The sequence below is a fragment of the Solea solea genome, chromosome 14 (assembly GCF_958295425.1).
Source record: "Solea solea chromosome 14, fSolSol10.1, whole genome shotgun sequence".
In the NCBI taxonomy this organism is placed as follows: domain Eukaryota; kingdom Metazoa; phylum Chordata; class Actinopteri; order Pleuronectiformes; family Soleidae; genus Solea; species Solea solea.
In genome coordinates, this window is record NC_081147.1 from 10131598 (window position 1) to 10153568 (window position 21971).

The following is a 21971-nucleotide window of genomic DNA, read 5'->3' on the forward strand; positions in this document are numbered from 1 at the left end:
ATATCTGTAAATCCAGATATGGATTAGTGTTTGGGAATGAAATGAGAGAAAGCGAGAGAGAGGGTTAGAGAGGAAGAAAAATTGAGTCAGAGAAAGAGGAGATGGAGTGAGTGAAAGGCTTTCAGATTAAAGAGAAAGCTGGCAGCGTGTCTTTGTGTTGGAGTCAGGTTATAAAGTTGGCACGTCTGCAAATATGGCTGGCAAATCAGTGAACTTTTGACATGAGCGATCTAAATACTCTGATAAACAGAGATTAAAATGACAAATGCAGCAGTAGGGACGGCAACATTTTTGAAATGCATTTTTAATGCACTCAACAGTTGTATCTGTAGCTGATTTCCATCTTGAATAGTACTTAAAGGATGGATTCACATCAGGAAATGTGCTTACAATTTGACACAGTTAATCGGATTATGAATTTCCAGGAGAACAGTAAAGGTCTTGAATTATTTGACATTTTAAATGGTCTCAGTACAAACAACATGTAAAGTGATCATTTCTTTATAAATCCAGCTCACTTTCAGTTGTTAGTACAAACAGGGGCCTCCAGGGGCCAACCTATCATCATGCCACATCAGTAATGCAGGAGCCTGAAGGAATAGTTAATTTCAATGACTGAAGTAAGTTAACACCGAAAAGATCTGCTCCCCCTGAGTGGATATAAAATTCATAGCACGATGCTCACAGAGGTAGATTATTCCACTGCCTTTGAGCTCCATCTTCACAGAGCTAATTTTTCTATAACCTTGCCCTGGAAATTTTCAAATTGAAAGAAGAGGTGAAATTGGGTGGAAAATGGCAGGATGAGGTTAGTACTCGTGGCAGCGCTTGGGCCCTTCAAGACTGGAAACAGGCGTGTTCACTTTGCTGTCTTTGAATGTCTCCTTTAGCAGCGGCCTGCTCCTTGCATAGACTTTACATAAATCATAAGACTCACTTAGCCTTGAGTGTTCATTCACAGTAATGGCCCACGTAAATTTGAAATTTTTGTGTTCGTGTGCTGCACTCAGCTCCAGATGACCCCTCATATATATATATTTCACTCAGTGACCGGTTCACTCAGTCACAGTATGAGTCGACAGCGGGGGGGGGGGTGTGGTTTGGTGAAAGAATTTCCTGACACGATGTTATCACAATCATTTTCACAAATTATCACGTACTCCAACAGTATGTTGTGGTCCACTTTGTAATTCTGAGCTCCGAGTATGATCTGATAATGTAAATTAATGTTAGTGCAATTCATTATTTAGTTTTCGTCAATTTTCGCCACGGTACAAAGCTGGAGTCCCACAGGGCAACGAAATGTCAGCATTAATAATGCTTAGGAATGACAAGGCATGAATCAACTAGATGAGCTTTTCCATAGCTGCGGAGCCAGATTTCAACACTGCTTGATGTAACATTAGTTCATAGCAGGGAAATGAACATAGAAACATCCATACATCATACCAGAGACGGCGAGGTAAGTATTTTGATATTTGTGACGCATTATTCGAGCCCCCACCCCTCCCATCTGTAGCTGAGTCTGTCTCACAATGTCATCATTAGATAAACACCCACTCAAAGACTATCTCATCATAATGAGGGTGGCATCTGAAGCAATCACCCAGGGAGATGGTCATTGAGTTAAGAGGGAGGGAAAGGGAGGGGTAGAGCCAGATAGCACAGATTAAAAAAAAGGAAAAAAAGAACTGATTGAAAAAAGCAGAGAAAGACGAAGACAGATAACATGAGGAAGATAAACAATAGCATTTCAGAGGAAGGGAGTTAAACAGCAGACTAAGTGAAGATGGAGAGTATTTGGGGAATTCCAAAATTAGAGCTGCCATCGTCTGCGCCTACTCAGATGCACATACACTCTCTCTCACACACACACACACACTCACACACACACACACACACACTCCTACACCTTACAAGTGCCTTGTGCTTAGCTGCTCAGTGTAAAGGTCAGAGTCACACTCTGTCTCCCTAGGTCATTATCATGAGCCCGAAAATAGACAGCCAATTGTGTCACAGTGTCTGAAGTGAATGTGACATTGAATAAACAACCGTTGACCCTGAGCTCGTCACTCAAATCAGAGCAGAACACACACTTTAAAACAAATGGAAAGAAGCTGACACACACACACACACTAATATATACTGTAAATGACACACACACACACACACACACACTCACGAACATTAAGGGAGGTGTTTAGCTCTCAGCACTACCAGCAAGTAATGACACATGTGGCTCAGAGGGAGTAAGCTGCTCGAGGACTTGGCGAGAAGCTGGAACTCTCGCTGACATGTCTCACTGCTCAACTATGCGCAGACCAAAAACATACTCCCTCGCTTTCTGTCTGTCTCTCCCTATCTTTCACACACACACACGCACAAAGACACACAGACCCAGGTCTGACCATGTTCCTCCTCTCCACCTGGGCGTCCTCCCTCCCTCAGTATAGGCTCTAATGTTGTTCCATTCATTTGACTTCACTTTGAGAAAAGCTGGCGGTTGATTGAGGGTGAGAATGGCTAATCACTGGGACAGCTAATCAGTGCTTGTCGTAAATATTGATTAGCTCTGTGCGTTATGGACATGCTCATTAACCAATGTGTCTTCTCTCCTCCTCTTTCTCCTCACCTCCTGCTTTTCTTCTTCTCCTCACCCCGCACCACCCCTTGTTTTTCTCCCCTCTCCTCTTCATCTGTATCTTTGCCTCCTCCAGCAACCTCCAATGGCACAGTTGAGGGCCTGGAGAACCGAGAGGGAGGCGCTTGCAAGAGCCGAGCCATGAAAGTCATCATGAAAGTCGGACAAGGTAAATGTGCGCTCATGTGACATGCAGAACACAACACAGAGCCGATGCCTTAAAGCCATGTTTCACTTTGGTGTGACATTTTCATTTATCGCCATGTGTGAACAGCGTGACTTTGTCCGCCACCAGCCTCTGACGGGACCTGCTCTCTACAGCTTTAAAGTTGGGTTGTGAAATGAAGAGGCCAGTGGCTTTGATGACTTCAAACAATTTTTATATGGACGTCTTTAATGCCATTACCTGGAGCTGCGGCATAAATCAACTGCCTATAGTGGTGTCCCATCACAATTAGGTGTTCCAGTAGTCATGTACAACATTACATGTCATTTACATGACATGTAATGACATGTAATGTACAACTCTTCATCTCAATATTATGACATGAAATTATTATTATAATATATATAATTAAACATCACAATATATTAGCAGGCTATATCAACATCAATGGTTATTTTCAGATATTGAAGATAAAAACATTTATACTTAATTATCAGGAGCAGGGTCAGCTCGACAGATGCTGCCATTTTAGACCACCGTGTTTTTAAAATAGCCCACAATGGACAAAATACACATGTTTGGAGTTTTGATGCTAACTGAAGGCTTCAACACACCTGGTAGTGAGGGGTGAGGTGAGTGACATTTAGCTGCAACATGTTACCTCACCTATAAATGTAAAATAATGTTAAAAAAAAGTAAAATATAGATAAGTAAACAAATAATGAAATGTCTTCTCTCAATGGGTATTCGACAACCCAGTGTGAAAGAGCTATAATTATATTTAATGATGTATAATTACGCTCATAAACAAATTCCTACAGTGTGTAATAAAACTTTTGTTAACTGTTTATAGGTATGTACACTTATTAGTACAATTATCCAGATGGGTTTAAAACTTTTTCAATTACAATGCACGTTAAGTTTGACGACACGTTTGCCTACTTTTGACCAACAAAAAAAATCTAAACACTTATAAATGAGTACTAAATAACCACTTCAGATTTGTGGTTACAGCACATTATAGTTCATTATTGTTGATTAGAAAAGGTTTTCAATTATTCATGTACTGGCTACAAATGCTAAGCAGCTGTGTTTTTCACAAAGTGAGAAATGGGTCGGTATAAATAATAGAAGAGATTTGTCTCAGCAAACCACTGACACTGAGGGAACTGTCCCTTTAATAACTCAGATTTGCAGGCAGCAGTGCAAATCAATAAGCAAGACTGCCTCATGCACTGCTTTATTGGATTTGCAGGATTTTTGCTTCAGTGTGATGAAGTACCCTGATTTCTTCGATGTGCCGTGTTTATGTTTGTCTTTAAGGAACACTCCATCTGACTACTTTCTAATTTGATTTAGATAGATTTTTGATACAGTGCTGCAAAGTTTCATTTCTTGTGATAAAAGATTGTTATCATGTTCCCCACCTCTACTGGGCTCACATTGTGTTTTTGAATAAATCGCTTTATATACAAACTCAAAGGGACGAGTTTGAAGAGCTTGCAGATGTTCTTCCACCTGATTTTCGTTAATCGGGGGGAACAGAAATGTCCGTGCATGCGCGGTCGCCGCGGCTAAGTCATCTTAAAGTGCTGGAAGTAAACAAACTAGCTTTGTTTAGATATCCTCGGACACAGCATTTGGTTTGCATCATACATTTCACTTTTAGATGCAGCGTTATTCAGTATATGGACATCCATATCCTGATTTTTGACAGGGTTTAGTACACAGATGTGTGACTCTGTAAACACCCCCCCCCCCCCCCCTTCACTAAGTGTGGTTGTTTTGACTGAAATAGACACTAACCATCTGAGAGGAACATCTGCCTGCCGCAATGATTCCAACTTTAAAGCTGGATCTCAACATGTCAGAAATAAACTGGGACTTGCTGAGCAATCTGCAAAGTGTGTGTGTGTGCGTGTGTGTGTGTGTGTGTGTGTCTGCACATTTGAGTGCAGATATTTGAATGTTGGCTAGTTGGATGACAGCAGTGTATCCATGGCAGTCAGTAGGAGAATAGAAGCTAACAAGCTGCTGATGCTCGCGAGGTCCGAGTCAGAACAAATTCAGCAGATACAGTGAAGTAAAAAAAAAAAAAAAGCACCGACCCATATTCTCAGAGACAGACAGGTATCACACTATCTCCCCATGTAGGTCAATTACAGCATTTGACAGCACCAGCATTGTAACACTGTCGCCAAATTACAGCATCGTTACGTGAATGCACACACAACGGACAAACTCCTGTGAACGTGTTAATGAAATTGGAGAAAGGAAATGTCGAGTTCGAGGAAAGTTCTAGGAAAGTTCCTCCTCAGCTTCTGTCTGTTTCTGTGGCTGCCGGCTGTTCCTCAACTTCACCAGAGCCATGCACTCATTTCCCACAGAAGTCTGAAGCGAGCTGTCACTCACAGTCAATGTGCCCTAAAAACCTTGTTAGAAAAGATGCTGTTGGCCCAGCTGCTACTATTTAATCTATAAAAATATATAGACTAAATCCTTTTCTGTGGATGAAATCGTTGGTGCATAATTTGCCCATCCGAGCCAGTAATTGTTTGAAGAAGGGCAGTGAGAAATTAGTGCATTGACAGAAAGTTTGATTATGCTGCTGTGGACCATTTCTAGGCGATTGTTTTTCCTGGGAAAATAATGAAGGTGCCATTAAGGGTTGCCAGTGCTGAAAAGATTTGCTGATTAATTGGCTAAAGTGTCGACAGAAAATTCATTTGATAGTCATTTATACCAGCGAATCATTAACAAGCTGAAAACTGCGAATAGTTGCTGATTCCTGGACTTGGAACGGAGAAAATCTGTCACTTTTCTGTGTTTTAATTAATTATAAATTAAAAGCATTTGGCTCGTGGACTGTTTGGAGACATCACCTTGGCCTCTGGGAGACTGTGAAGGGCTCGCTACTTTCTGACATTTAAATCAATGTATTGAAAAAGTCCCTTAAAAGACTGATGTGTGATGAAAACAGTCCTTATACTGTATGCGGCAGGAGACTCGACTACTTTCTGCAGCCACACTCACACACTCGGCGCTGACCCAAGATGGTATTGTGTTTAAGCCACATTTCCTCTGTCTCTGCAGCTGAATGCCAATACTCTCTCTAGCCAAGTCTCCAAGATCTCTCCATATGTCCACTCCTTTGCATGTTGTACTGATTTTTGGGTGACTCATAACAACGGGTAAAATGTTCCCATTCTTTTAATGTTACAGTTGCATGGTACCGTGGAAACGCTCCCGGTTTTAATCATGTTGAATCATCATCATTTGCAGGAAGCTACGCGCCCTGACACATTGATATCTAATTGTGCTTTAAATGCCTCGTGTTCCGTCTTTTGTCTTCATATTAAATGTGACGTAAAACGGGAAGAGACATTGAATGAGAAGGGAAAGTGTGAGGTGCCCATATTTTATACATCCATCGCTATTCGGTGCTCTTTTTTTTCCTGCAGCACATCATTTCAGTGTGCTCATTAGAAATATGTTGACTCACTGCCTCGCTCACACCCTCCCTCCTCGTTTTTTTTTCTCCCTTTCTACCTCTCCTTACATATCTGTCTCTCCCCAGTGTCGCTCGATCATTGTCTCCCTCGCTCCCACTCCCCCCGCCGCCTTTTCCCTCCTCCTGGCGTGCTGGCAGTTCTGAGGTAGTTGCTGTCTGCATAGCTAAGAGAAATGTCAGCAGTACACACAGAAAAATGGGTCAGAACATTACAACGCTCCCTGCACATGCTCAGTGGTTGACACAGTGTTGGTCTATAAGTAGGGAGTGAATCAGATCACTGTGTCCTCTCATATCCTCTGCCATGCGTGAATGTTCCCACTTCTCACTCCTGTCCTTTCTCATCAATTATTGACGGCACACAACAGCTCATGGCTACGTTCAACACTGCTGCAATCAGTATGGGGCCGTGTGATGGTCAGGATATGAACAATAGATGAGGAAGAGGAGATCAGTATGTAAATAGTGTGCTTATTGTCACCAAGAAGTGGACACTGCAATGGATTCATATTCTTTCTTCTTCTTTGTTTTTTATATATTGCTCAATTTTTTTCTTTCTGTTGTTCAAAGTGCCTGATGTCCCACACCCAAAGCTTTTCTCCTGACAAGTCCAACTGGGCTGGAAATAGCAAACAGACTGCTATCCCCTCTCTCTCTCTCTCTCTCACACACACACACACACACGCATATGCACGCTGACACACACTTGCCATGAGGGACTTAGATGTAAATTGCCTCCCCACACGCCCTCCTCTCTATTTCTCACACACGCCTTGAGCAGGCTTTTGGGCAGATGCAGATAAGGCCTGATAGAGGAGAGGCATCTGATAGCGTGCTGTGGAATCCATCTGACCGGCATCGGTAATAGTTTATAACAGTCCCCCGTCTGCTGGCCCTGCCCTCGTAAAAGCCACGCCATGGACCCACCAGTGTTTACCGCACAAAGACTTCAAAGTGTGTGTGCTGAAATCACAACAGACAGACAGATAAACTGTCTGTTTCCTTTGCGTTCTCCTCGGAGCTTTTGCGGCCCCCTCCTCTCCTCTCCGCTTCGCCTCGTCTCCCCCTGCTCTCCCTGTACTCCTATTCTCTCCTCTTCAGAAGTGTGCCTCTCTCCGGCAGAGTTAAAGCCAGAGCAATAAATAAGGCATATTATGGCCTTTTAACGTGATGAATAATGTAAAACAATAAAAAGTTAATATATAACTACTTTACCCTCATTCTGCCATGCCTAAGTGTATTGTAAGTATATTCTAGGTGTGTGCATATATGTGTGTTTGCAAGCATGCGTGCGCACGCGTGTGTGTGTGTGTGTGCTACGCTCTCATGAATGTGTCAGTGTTGGAAATGCCTGTCTGAGTGTTTGCTGAAGGAGCAGCTGATGTAGATGTGAGCTCATTTTTTACGACAGGACAGGGATACTGGTGTGTTTCACAGACGTTTGCTAACTTGTTCTTCCTCTTTTTTGGGCTTTCATCTTTACTTCGGAGATGCTTTCAGCGCAAGCAGAGATAACCTTCTCTCTCTCTGTATAAATGATATATCAAAAGATAATAAAAAAAAGGAACCATGCCAGTACAGAGGGAACAAGTCATTGTAATTCAGCATGTGCAGCTTGCCAAGGCTGAGTTTCTGTGTTTTCTGTTTCCCACAGTTCCAAACGCGGTGAACCCTGTGGCGCCGGAGGCTCCAGAAGACAACGCCATACCAGAGTCCAGTCCAAGTCCGCCTGACCAAGGTCGCGTTGGGCCTGAGATGCCAGGAAATCCTGGTGAGCAGATTGACAGACAAACAGTACACCCATAAACAGCTTCTTGAGACTCTTCGCAGAATGCTTTTGTGTTTCGAGAGTGCAAATTTTCGTCTAAGAAAAGGGTTTTGAAATGTTCACAGCCTCAAGGGCTTTTCCAAGAGTTAATCACAATTAGCCTAAAAGAAAAATAAAATAAATATAATCGTTGACTCACTCAAAGTACCTCTTTCTCATGCGGCTATCTTTTGCCGCAGGCACTCCTTTTGATTGCTGGGGGTCACTGTGCTAGAATAGATGTAAAACCAGTTGCACAGAACAAAATGATAATCAGTTAAAGAATGACTACAAATAACACCGAATTGAACCCCTCCTAAAAAATAAATATGGCTCAAATTGCGTTATCAGATGAAACGCAAAGGTTGTGCTGCACCCAAAGAGACTCAAAGGTTCACTACTACTTTACGAGACGCCTTTTTAAAACATCTGTAGAATCACAGATCAGTGAAGATTAAACACAGAGGTAAGTGAAGAAGTCACTTCAGCCTCCTCGGATGCTCGGGGCTCTGCTTGTTTCCTGTTTTCAACAACACCTTTCGTAGCTGCTGCTTCCCTCTGGAGGAACTTCCTCTCCCTCTCTCTCTCTCTCACTCCCTTCACTAACTTTTTGACTTACTCCACAACTTTGTATGCCACAAACTTCCCTAAGCACAGACTGTTCTGCCTGCCCCAATGTGATAAGTTGTCCTCACTTAGTAATTGCTTATTTGACACAATATAATAAGAGTTCCCTCCTAATGTCACTTTTCCCTATTCTTGGGCTTTTACCTGTCTACCACTGTTAGATCAGTGATTACGTCAAGTGAAGAAGTGGAGGGTGGAATGAAGGATGTGTCACTGTGGTTTGAGGGGCTGATATTTCCGGAATGAAATGTCTGACAGCCTCTCTCCAGCTCTGTCCTCCAGTGCCCAGACTGTACAAAAATTCCTTGCTCGTCTGATTTGGCTGATAAAAGCTGGACTCAGTAGCTTTCATTGATGTCATTGAGTTGTGATAAGGCGGTTCTCCTCCTCTCACTAAATGGTTAAGTGCAGAGTGGTCAGCGGAGGGCTGAGTCACAGTCATTAGTGGGGAGGGCAGTCTCTGGAGGTATGAGGCTTTTGTGTGTCTGTGTGTACGTGTGTGTGTGGGGGGGGGGGGGTAATGGACAGTAAAGAGGTGGTGCATGTTGGTGTGGGGGGGGTCCTGCTCTTTGGCAGCAGCTGCACACATACATGGAAAACAGATTTGGTTCTTCTCAGATTTCAGTCAGTGGGGGAGTCGAGTCACCCAACCCCCCCCCCCCCATATGTCTCTCCCCCATCCTAAATAAAAAGGATAAATAAAATCAGATGTTCAGATATGCCCTCCTCATTTTTGGTTGATATCTCACTTGGCCTGTGCTGTAATATGTTGGCCTCCACTGGTCATGAAGCCTGCACTCTTATCGGAGCAGGGATCTTTGTTTTGCTGAGCAACGACTGCGGATTTCATTGGGAGGCAATTTTGACTGACGTAATTCAATGGGATTAAATCAACAGGGCTGTGATCATTGTCGATCCAGCACCAGAACAGTGAGATCTAGATATGACAGGGCAGGACAGGATCGCTGCGAATGTTATTAGACCTGTGATTGTGTAGCAGTCTCTGAGCAGGGAGGAGGCGCTCATAAATCCAAATGTTTTATTCCATGAAACGGCAAAGGACGTCCCTGGGGTTGTGACTGCGTACTGTGGACTATGATTTTCTGTCAGACAATAACAGCAATATTTATTCAAACAAATGGTGAAAATACATGTGCAGCCACTTTCAATTTGTAAATAAATAGCTGCTAAATAAACTGTTTTAACAGTTACCAACTGAGTGAAACAAGAAGAGGCGAATGTGCTGAAGGGCTTTCGCACCCCAACCCATATTGTCTGCATATGGCCAAGTAGAACTGCGTGGCACATGTGAAAACCATCTTTTTGATGTACCTATTCAAGCTTTTTTTCATGTAATAAATCTCGAAAATGGGGGGGAAGCTAGACTACCCCTCCTTTAGTAAAAACAATGTGCTCTTCCTCCTCTGATCCTTCCTCTCTCCATAATAACTTTTGTGCAGTGTCTAACCCCTGGCTCTTTTTATTTCTCTGTCTAGACCACATGAATCAGGACCCGGGTTCCTCGTCTAACACAGACAGCATCTTCGGATCCAGAGTGGCCGTGTTCTCCGCCATTGTGGCGGGCTGCATCATCTTCCTCCTGCTCATCCTACTCCTCATCATCCTGCTCATCAAGATGCGCAAGCGCACCAGGAAAAATACCCACTCTCAGCCCCGCCCCTCGGCACTGTCGCTCAGCACGCTGTCCAATCCCAAGATGCCCGGGGGCACAGCTGGCACTGAGCCCAGTGACATCATCATTCCGCTGCGGACAGAGAACAACTACTGCCCTCACTATGAGAAGGTGAGCGGCGACTATGGCCACCCCGTCTACATTGTCCAGGAGATGCCGCCGCAGAGCCCCGCCAACATCTACTACAAAGTCTGACATGCTCCGCACAGCCAGCGACACAGCCAGGAGAGAGAGAGAGAGAGAGAGAGAGAAAGGGGGAGCGCTTGATTTATGTTCCTGGGAAGAACACCTTCCTTTGCATTCTGGGGACTTGATGTTTCTTCAAGCCCCTGTTATTTCTACCACCTGCTGCACAAATCTGGAGAGACATGCACTGACCAGTAACCAGCGGGGTTGTGAGCTGACTGATGAGAGGTTTATTTTGTTTGTTTGGGTTGTCTGAAATAACCAATCCCCCCCCCCCCCTCCTTCACCCTCACATCCCAACTTCTACGTCTCCCCGCTGGGCGCCAACAGGGGGGCAGGGCTGTAGCAAACCAACAGATGGAACTTTAGCTTCCTGGTTTGCTGTCCCCTTTAATGGGCAGGATATAACTTATCTCAGTCCCCTGAAGTACAGTCTGTGCTACACCCAATTAAACACACCACCCTAGCACACCAGCCAGGAACAGGCTGACACAGGCCCCGACCGCCACTCAGCCTGCAGTTTATGTGTGTGTGTGTGTGTCAGCGTGCATGTGTGTGTATTAGTCAGGGCTCTGTGCTGGACCAGGAAACTCTCCAGATAGCTCAGGTATCAGACACAGTGTGTGAAACGATGTGTTCCTCTCCCTTCGCACCTCTGATGTTTGCCTTACTTAACTATTTTTGATGGAGGATCTCCTCAAACCCTGAGTCAGTTCACAAAGCAGTTGTATTTTGTTAGACTTTTCCTACAAGTGCACAATGTATAGAGTTGAATAGATCATCATTATTACCCTCATCCTTTCACTACCAATGTCATCCATTGCAGTCATTTCCCCCCCCACGAAAAGAATTAGCTGGACTGCTGATGTCGAGGTGTGTCTGTTCATGTTCATGTGTGTGTGTGTGTTTTTATTGTAATACTCCCTCCTCCACTAGTCCGATGTGAGTTTTGCCATTACTCTGGTATTTATGACTTGTGTCCTTTGAATGAGTGAGTGAGTGAGTGTGTGTGTGTGCGCGTGTTTGTTCGGACATGTCTAGACCAGTCTAGTATCCAGGCAGACTTGTTGGCTTAGGGGTAGAACAGTGAGTTACTGTGTCATGTGCTTCAAAAAGAAGACAGACCAGGCTGCCTGACTTTCCTGAAGACATGCCCAAGATCTAACTGGTTTTATTGAGTCTGATTAGTTTTTTCAGGGGAGAATGATTTTCCGTACGCTGGCAGGCATGTTGATATTTGTTTGTTCTAGCTTCTGGTGCTACGGTGTAAGAATCAAACAGTTAGTATGTGCCTGCTGCCTGAGCCTGGGTGCTCAGTGCTCACTGCCTGGCCTACATAGGTAGGATGCCCTATATATAAGTTGGAGAGCACGCTACGGCTGAAGATTGGGATACATTACTGTCAGATGCCAATTGGCTGCCATCTGTACATGAGTCAGTGGAGTGTGCAGTCAGCGGTGTCGCCAGCGTGTGACTAATCTGTGTGCCATCTCCATGCCCACACTCACCAGCCGGGGAGGAGAGTGAGTGAGAGGAGAGCATGAGAGAGAGCGGCAGATGAAGGAGAAAATGTTCTTGTGACTTGGCTTTAACCTGAGAGCAAGATGGCGGTGGGTACTGGGTGGAGGGGGTTTGGCAGGGAGGAGGAGGAGGTAGTGGGGGATGAGTGGGGGGAGGGCGGGTGGGGTGCAGTTTAGTATTAATTTTTCCATCCGCTCACCAGTTGTGCTGTGAATAAAAAAAAAAAAAAAATATGCTGTGCAGAAATATTCCACAGTCAAGGTGTGCAGGCTGCAAGGACACTGCAGCTCAGCTATCACACAGCCCAGGGCAGCGGCACCGAGGCAGGATTTGCTGCAGCCGGGTGCATGAACATGTGTGCACAATGAAGCTCGCCTTCAGGTGGGGTAGAGGGAGGGGTGGTGATTGAATCTGTCCGTGTGAACATGTAGGTGTTTTTTTGTGCTTATATTTGCAGTTTTTCTCTGAGTGTGTGTGTGTATGTGTGTGAATGCTTATGGGGTTTTAAGCAGCAGAGCAGACTGTTTTTTTTTTTTTTGGGATGGGGAGGTTGGACTAGAGGTAGGTGCTCCAATCAGTGTAGCCGCCAAAATACGAAGCGCCGCAGTCCCAGTTAATGATGTGTGAGAGGAGAGGAGATAACGACGGCCATTCCTCAGCACGCAGACACTGAGCTGACGTTTAATGCACATGTGCGTACAAACACATGCACAGACTGACGGGTCCGGGTTTATCTCCAGTCAAACGGTCAGACTGCCGGTGAATGTTTATTCACCACCAGGACGGACCTATCATCTGCTGCCACAAACTATCGCCATCCACTGATATACACTGCTGGGATAAAAGGCAGCCCAGCTTGAAGACACAGGGAAGACTCCAATAGCTTTTGCGTGTCGTTAACCTTAAAGTTAACAGCCTAAACAGCTGCTCATGCTTTAGTGGTCCTGTGTTTTAACTCAGCATGCAGCCCTCAGTGGCCCTCTGTGAAACACATCCAGATCAAATATTTTTGTTTCGCGTCAGTGCGCATCCGTTCACCTAAACCAGCCAAGGGAGTCATTACCGAATTACCACAAACCATATCTCATTTTCATTCATTCTCGTGACCACTTAATGTTATTCAAATTTGGGGGAGAATAAAAAATTAAGGGGGTGGGGGGGGGAATATCAGAGAAATGTAAATATATGGATAGAGCCCAATTTAAGATGTAATTTCACCTGAAAACTGCTCATAATAAAAAAAAATTTAAGATTAGATTTTTGTAATGGAGGATGTTTGTAAATAGCTGTCTTTTTAAAAGTGTGTTTTGTATGAATCCTTGCATTTTTGTCTCTGTTTGCAATATGTTTTTATTTTCTTTTCTTTTAGAGATAAACTGAATATTGCAGCAGACACCCACGCTGTCTCTTTTCGCAGTGTCCAGTATTGTCAAAAGAATAAGTCTTTGTTACCACATGTGTTAAAAAAAAAGAAAGAAAAAACACCAACAACAACAACAACAACTGGGGTTCAGAGTTTTTATGTTGCCGTTCAACAGGATTTTCATTGCTCAGAAACTGTTCAGGACTGAAGTCAGTGAGCAGCTTTGAAATGGATATGTCATGATAATGATAAGGCCCCTTCCCTGTTGGAGACAGCACTTAACTCTGCATATGAAGACTGTGTTATTCCACTGCCTTTGAGGTATCTACACCTTCCACTCCATTATGAGACGTAACAAAAATATTTTCGGTCCTCAGTGATTAATCCTTTCTCCGTTTTAATAAGTCAGATGGAGAGAGACGGAGACAGTGAGGGAGAGAGAAATGGAGAGTAAAAAAGAAAAAGAGGCCACGTATGAGAGTGTGACCGTGCTGCACCCGCTAATAAATCATCCGGTTTACACCACTCATTATCTCCCAGGCGGTCCTTTGTTTTAAAGTTGCTCTCTCTGCCTCTCTTTCCCTCCCTCCGCCCTTCTCCTTTGTCATCTCTCTTTCCTAATTTAGCACAAGGATGTTGGTCGCTCATGATATGAGTCTCACTGTAGGTTGATTTCTGCTATTGTTCAAAGCCACAGTATTATTTTTCAATGTGCATGTGTAAGCAAAACCTGTTGACTTTGTTTCCCTTTGTTTGAATCATAACTGTCAAGTTTTGTTATTTTCTTTCTTTTCTTTTCTTTTTTTTTTTGTTTTTGTTTTGCCATTCACTTTTTTTGCCGCTTCTCAGCGTAACATATTGGCACCAGCTACAATGGAAATAACGTTCCACCAGTTTGGAAACATCTGCATTATTGATGAATAAAATTTTTCCCATGGAACCCGCTGTCGACTGATGTTCTTTCTCCCTTCATTCATTCATTGTTTTTCTTCCTTTCAGCTTTGCAAATGAGGGTAAAAGATTTCATTTCCCATCTCACTGGCCACTCACTGGTTCATGGTGGGAGCATAAACCAGCCGCCCACGCTCACAGCACCCCCACCCCCCCACCCCCCCAACCCCTCACCTCAGGGGTCAGTGCTGCACAGATGGGTTTGTTCTGATACATTAGTCAGATTGAAATCACAAGCAGGCTTCATAAATTCATATTCGGGGAGTATGGACACGCCTTTTTGCATAGTAACTAATACCCATATCAACCCGCTCTGCCCTGATGTCCTCCAAAATTACATTTCTTCATACATGATTAAATCTGATTGGCTGCAGTCGGCATTTCCATTGCGTTAGTCTGGAATTACAGTCTGCATTTATCCGACTGAAGAACAAACTCCCGAGTCCTTGGTGAAAGCAGAGATGGCATGAAATGTTATTAAAGTGATTGGGCTTTTTACCCTGACAAACACATCAGTGTTTGTGGGTTCGGCTTTTGTAGGGACGCAGAGGGCCAGTGACGAGACTAATGACAGGGGAGTCAAACAGTCAGCGCAATGAGAGACAGAACATGCCTGTGGCTTCACTGCCACACCAAACCCCCCCACTCCCCAACCTCACCGACCCCACCCCCGACTCTGGCCCCCACCCTGGCTGTCACTCCGTGTGCCCCAGGGCAGGTACACTCATCTGGTTTCCTGGCTCGGTCTCGAGACACCACCATGGATCCACAGCACTGTGGATTTATTAAAACCTTCCCCCTCACGAGCTACTGTGTACGACTGCATGCTTTTTTGTATATAGGATAAGACCTTTTTCTGTGTGTGTGTGTGTGTGTGTGTGTGTGTGTGCGTGCACATTTGCCAAAGGGTTGTTCTGTTGTTCTATGACAGGGTCATCATGACACAATAAGAAAAGACTACTGTTGCAGCATGCACTGCAGCATTTTTACTCTCTGTGGTTCTGGAAAATGCATCGTCTCATTATTAAATTAAATATGAGCTTTATTTATAGCTCCTTATTTAAATTAAATATTAGTTTTACATTTAACTGAATTCATCTGCAAGATCATGGGTTAACAGGTGTTACATAAAACAGGGCATTATTTCTTATATTTATGAGATGTTATTACACTTTTACAAACTTAAATATTGCTTCATTAGAATCATTTACACTCCACTACATTTTAAAAAAACAAAAAAAAAACTATGGTGCAAATACCCCCTTGAGTTTTCAGTGGATGTGAGCGAGTGTAATTGCCCACGTTGTTTTTTTTCTTGTTCAACATGGTGGCTCACATGTCTTTAGATGAAACAAGTCACCTGGGAAAGTAACAGCTGCCAGCAGTTTGAGCTGGCTTGGGAACAATTTAACTCTCACTCGTTTTCATCCATGATCATGAATACTAATTCCAAGGAAGCAACATCCACTTCAGTCTGTGGAAAATAAGTAAATTGGACAGAAATGTTCATAGGGTCACTTTTGAGGCGAGGACACCTACAGGCAGAGCAAACGTGCCACTTATGAGTGGAATGATGTTTCACTTCCTTCATAAACTGGTAAATAAATTGCATGATATCACTCCATATCCACCATAGTAATTACTGTCAAAGAGATACCAACTAAATGAGTGCAGGGTCTTTTAAGGTGAGGTTTTTTTTTTTAGTTGTGTAATTCATTTTAGAATGCAGTGGGCGTTTGCTTCCCTCAGATGATGAGTGACTGGTTGTGCATTAGCATAGTTTACTTGTCACTATTTACCTCTGTATCACTGCCTGCGAGCAAAGTCGTTTCCAGACCTGACAAGGCTGCGAGGCCAGTGCCATGACGGAGCCGTGCAAAGAAAACACAGCTATCAGCAGGAGATGTAACATGATAGCCAACCAGATCAGGGAAAGAATTCAATAAGACTGGTACAATTCTTTTAACAGTGGAGTTGGCACCGTTTCCCCCCACTTTATTTCACACACTCTGCTCCCACACAAAATCTGCTGCATGTGCAGACTCTACCCTCTACTTGATCTGTTAAAACAAGGGAGTTCAAACTCTGCAACTCCTCAATCGTGACTGTGCATCCTAAAAGGGGGGGGGAGGCCCGTCAATGGAGCTCTTAAATGATTTTGGTGTACCATCCCATCTCCTAATGTTTTTCCATATGGATCGCGGAGCAACGCTCGTAACTCACGCCATAATCAATATGACATGCTATGGGACATGTTCTTTCTCATGTAATGTACATATACATATTTAATGAGTTAATGCATCTCTCGCCGTTCATAAATAATGCAGGCCTGCTAATGCCTTTCATCAAATGCTGCTCATCAAATATCAGGCAGATTTTTTTGGTCAATCTCAGAGCGGCGCTGAGGAAACCTGAGAGGCCACGTGGCTGCTGAAACTGAGAGCAGGAAAAACCACGGACGAGAGTTCATTAGTCAAACAGTAACATATGGATCGTGCATGAAAGGCCTAATTAATGTGATCCAAATTCCAATCAATGAGGGGGAACTATATCTAAACATTGTTCCTCTTTAATCCCTCGGAGGGCCAGGAAATGGAAATTCCACCAAAGTGGGTCTCTGGGGTTATTGTTTGCTTCTCTTTCATGTTTCATTACACATACACACGCACACATACACACACACACAGGTTTGCACAGCTATTTTTCATAGGACAGAGGATTGAATTCCATTCATTTAGACAGCCTAAACAACGCAATATCCCTTACTTTAACCATAACCAGTTAATGTCTTAGCCCTAAACTTAACCAATTCCTCTGCCTCATTAGGACCAGGTTTTGAGGACTTCTTGTCAAGGTCAGTGTTTATGCCAGAAAAGGTTCTAAAAAGTAACACACACACACACACACACACAGCCATCAGCCATATATTGATGGCACTGTTATGACCAGAACATGCCTGATCAGGCCTGGGCCATGGCAGAGATCCAGGTCCGACCGAGACTCATCAATCATGCATTGGGTGAGAGAACCTAAGAGACTTTACGCACATGAGAATCTCAAAAATGCACACACACGCACACACACTCTCCACCCAGGCGGCTGGCTGCTGGGTCACAGGTGTGGAGCTCAAGAAAGAAAATGGGAATTATTCCCTTTCTTTATTTCCCTCCCACACTTAAAGAGAAACAGCTCCCCTCCTCTCTCTCCCTCTTGCTCTCTCTCTCTGATGTGTTCCTCCATCTTTGAAAACATCACATTTCCATCCCGTTTTCCTTCCCCCCAATTTAAAACCCACACTTCATTTGCCCCTTCAGCATCACCACCGCTCTCCTCCTCCTCTAACTTACTCTCATTTAGGCCATGCCTCGAATCTCAGGCATTATCTCTGCTGGCCATTTATACAACTCCAAAATGCATTTGCACACTTTTCCAATTACACTATTATGCCTCGAAGCTTTGGTTCCCTCTGATGCTCTCATTTCCCCCCTTTCACTCAAACTGCTCTTGATGTTTAACACTACAAAAGATTCACCCCCTGCAACACCCACTGCCACTGTAGTGTAATAGCCTTTTTCCATTTATTCTTTGTTGATATTTGTGAAACTTTCTGTGTGCTGGCACTGGCTGACTGACAGCTAAGAACAGAATACTAGGTAGGTCCAGAAAAGAACAAAAAAATTGTACTATACCTTCTGAGTCACCGGTATTTAATCCAGTTATTTGACCAAAAAACTGGAAATAAATCAATGAAAATGAATCAATGTAACTTGAAAGTGAAAGTGTTCACTACATTTTGGAATACAGTATGAGTTAGTGTTGAACCTGAGGATCTTGAATGAAGCGCCTAAAAAAATATAAAATAAATCCCAGATAAGCTGAAAAAGTATGAAGCCTCACAGGTATATCCTGAGCATATTGAATGAAAATATCAAAAGTTATTAATTATGAACAAATCTCCGAACCAGAATTTTCAGAAGGGAAAGGCTATGAAATATTTTAGAAAAGCGGGGAATATGGAATGAACGCCTAAAATATTTAATGAGAAGTGAAGAATATTGAGTGGCAATGGTAAAATATTTAGGAAAATACGGAGTGTGTTCTGTGGCATGGTTAGAAAACTGAGCCTGGTTATAGTGAACCAAAAACTACTGTACTGCACAAGAGTACTGAAACACTCGTACCAGCAGTCCTGTGACGTTCACATTATGATGTAATGAAACATTAGCCCTGAAAGTATTTATCAAAATCATCACGATATTGATAATTGAATAAAAAAACAGCAGTAATACAGCAATTACATTTTTACATGACCTTAAAAACTAAAACAGCAGTTTTAAAATACATGTTAGTCCAAATCTAAATTTTCAAAGTAGCACAAACACACGCAGATAATGCATGTGGGATTTGACAGTTCTAATTCCTCAACTGAAACTCAGAAATGAAGCCGTAACACAGAAGAATAAGACAACAGGGACAAATACATCGGGGGATTCAGGCCGCGCAAATTATTTGGGCTTCTTGGACTAAAAGAGGAGACAGATTTTATGCTCTGTCAGCTTAAAGAATTTAATATTTTACAGTTCATGGATGGTACGAAGACCCGAAACGGCCCTTCACATGCCACACGCTGAACCGGAAACCAAATGTGCAGTATGTGATGGTACATGATGGACACTGATTTTTTTTTTTGCTGTGGGACTTGCACAGCTTGCGTGAAAAACAAAAGAAAGGTCTATTGTGAAAAAGCGATGCTCTTCTCACTCGCATGACATGCATGTGACATACGGTCTCGTGAGTTAACATGTGCGCCTCAATGAAGAGAGAGAGACATGCTGCACACAGCTGGCTCCAGGCATAAGCGAACTAAGCGGCCGCTTGGGGCCCCCTCATCACCAGGGGGCCGCAATAGTGTGTGAGGAAAAAAGACAATCAACATATGTTTGGATACATTTATATATCTAAGCATTTTTATTTAAGTTATTTGGTTTTATTTCGTAGTTGAAGAATGCACATGTGTGTCACGTTTTATGCATTGTCTGCCGTTGTATTGTGTTATTTTTCAATCAGAGTTTAGTATCACCACACTTAGTGCTTCACTTTACGAAAATGAAAATCAATAGCAGGCCACTTTTGTGATTTTAAACAAACACCACTTGTTTGGAGTAAATAAGACAACTTTAATATACAGTAATTGCAATTTATAGTGTTACATTTGTATCAACAGGTGACTCCAAGGTGGTGGGAGGGGCCCCCCAAATCAAATACAAACATGCTAAAAGCAAGCATATCGCCACCTTATGGAGCGGAGGTGGAATTACTTGCCGCTACAACCGTAGCTTGACTTCACTATGCATGTAGCAGTGGTGGTTACACTGAGTTTATCATAATAATAATAGTAATATTCTAGTAACTGTAAAGTGGATCACAGCATTTGTGTCTTGTTGTCATTAGCAGGACCTTAAGGCTGTTTAGTGTCCGTAAGCAAACACTGTCGGTTATAATTAACAAAGAGCTGCACTTCCGGGCCTCTCCGGGGTGGCCGCAGAGCTGACTGCTCTATTGTATCAGTTCCTGGAAACTCAAGCTAATACAAGCGTTGCTGACCACCCAACTGCAGACTAACTGACCTAAATACTAAGCCACATCTGTGGGCGTAGGGATGGAGGATGCTGACAGATAGAATGTGTGTGTGTGTGTGTGTGTGTGTGTGTGCGAGACTGTTTGACAATGACAATGACAGAATAATAATATCTTTCAGTCAGTGCAGAAGCAAAGGATCTCTCAATGTCAGTTGCATTAAAGAGATCAGAACAGACCTTTCATACTGCAGCTTCTCAGCTCACAAATTCATGGCAAATACCCCTGCAGAGAAATTGCATCTGAAAAGAGTGGTCAGGAAGCATCATGAGTGGATGTAGCAGACATGTCTTTGTGTTGCTTGCGATGCTGTGGCTGAGCAGCAGTTGACAGGATGCATTAGAGAATCCCTCAGTGAAGGGTGTCTGACCTAAACATGTGAACTAAGTGCTGCCCTAGTTTTGAGGGTGCCACATGAGGATCAAGAGGAATTCACTCAGCTGTGTTTTATTGTTGGCTCCAGACAAGCTCACATTTTTGGGAGGAACTATAATGCAATCCCTATTTATTTTGCAGCAGTAAAGACAGCTTTGGGGGATCACTGTTACCAGGGCAACCTGTTTTCCCACACGCAAACTGACATCAGTGAGACATCAGTGTAACGCAGGGGGTAACTGAATATTCATGAAGGGCAGGGACCCATTTGAAAACCAATGAACACTCCCTCCCTCCTGCCCTCTCTCTCTTTTCTCTCTCTCTCTCTCTCTCTCTCTCTCACTTACACACACACACACACATGCACAGTCCAGTCACAAAATCATACACACACGAGAAGTGCAAGGACTTGTTCCATACCAGCAGGCACATACTCATCTCATGCCTCACTGCACTCATTCATATCAAAAGCGCATGCTCATTACATACAACAGCACAACACACACACACACACACACACACACACTATAGGCCAAATACAACTCATCTAACTTGACTTCTCCCATAAAAGATATAATAAACATTTGAACAGTATCTCTTAGCAACGACTGCTTATGAATCCATTAGCTCAATAAGTGTATCTCTTGTTTCATTATAAAATGACTGCTTAAGATAGCTTAAGGCTAAATCTGCCATGTGCAAAAAAGCAATGAGAAGAGACAGCTCAGCTTAAAGCAGATGGTTCCTCGCAGCATCTAACAGCTGGATTCATGTTTCCCATTCATGCAGACATTGTTTGACATCGTGATTATTAAACAGGCCCATTTCAGCACTGTTTCTCTTCTATGTTATTCTGATATTGGTATGCAGAGGCGCCCGTGAGAGGAGGAGGAGTGGACGGAGCGATGAGAGGATAGTCTTGGATGTGATGAGAGGCTGAGGGCAGTCAGTCTGGACGTTTGGCACAGAGACAGTAGATTCCATTTTCATGCCAATCTGCTTGTCTCTCTCTGAATCAGACTTGACCTTCACAGGCTGGCGACTCCAGAAGCCTGGGCCAGCAGAGGCCAACAGGAAGCATGCACAATGGGAAAAACATTCCCACCCTGTGCATTCACAACTACAGTATATTTGCACACACTCAAATGAAGCCGTGCATGTGCGAAAAGCTTTAACCATGACATAGTATGGGAGGGGGGGAGGGATTTCTCTCTTGATTTACTGTAGAGGAGGGATACAAAGGATTGAAATGAGACCAGATTGTCTTAAGAGAGCCAACCCTCGGCGCAGATGGCTCTGTTTTTCATCTTCTCTCTCTCATGAGATCTCATTTTCTGTGCTCTGTTCAGCACTTTCCCTTGTTTTCACCATTCAAGTTGGCCTCTATAAGACGACAACACAATCCAACTCAACAAAACAAATAATAACAAAATAAATGGCTCTCTAGAGGCCCCCCTCTCTCCTTCCCACTACTTTTACACCTCCCCCATCTC

The 21971-nt window shown here is 43.5% G+C and overlaps 1 protein-coding gene across 1 annotated transcript in view; it reads left to right on the forward strand.

The window, feature by feature from the left end:
- Positions 1-12276, forward strand: part of efnb1 (ephrin-B1) — a 56804-nt gene extending 44528 nt beyond the window's left edge. The window contains exons 3-5 of the mRNA XM_058649499.1: positions 2718-2810; positions 7973-8089; positions 10249-12276. Of these exons, the coding sequence (XP_058505482.1) occupies positions 2718-2810; positions 7973-8089; positions 10249-10640 (602 nt within the window). The 3' untranslated portion in view covers positions 10641-12276. The remainder of the gene's footprint in view (positions 1-2717; positions 2811-7972; positions 8090-10248) is intronic.
- The last annotated feature ends 9695 nt before the right edge of the window (positions 12277-21971 follow it).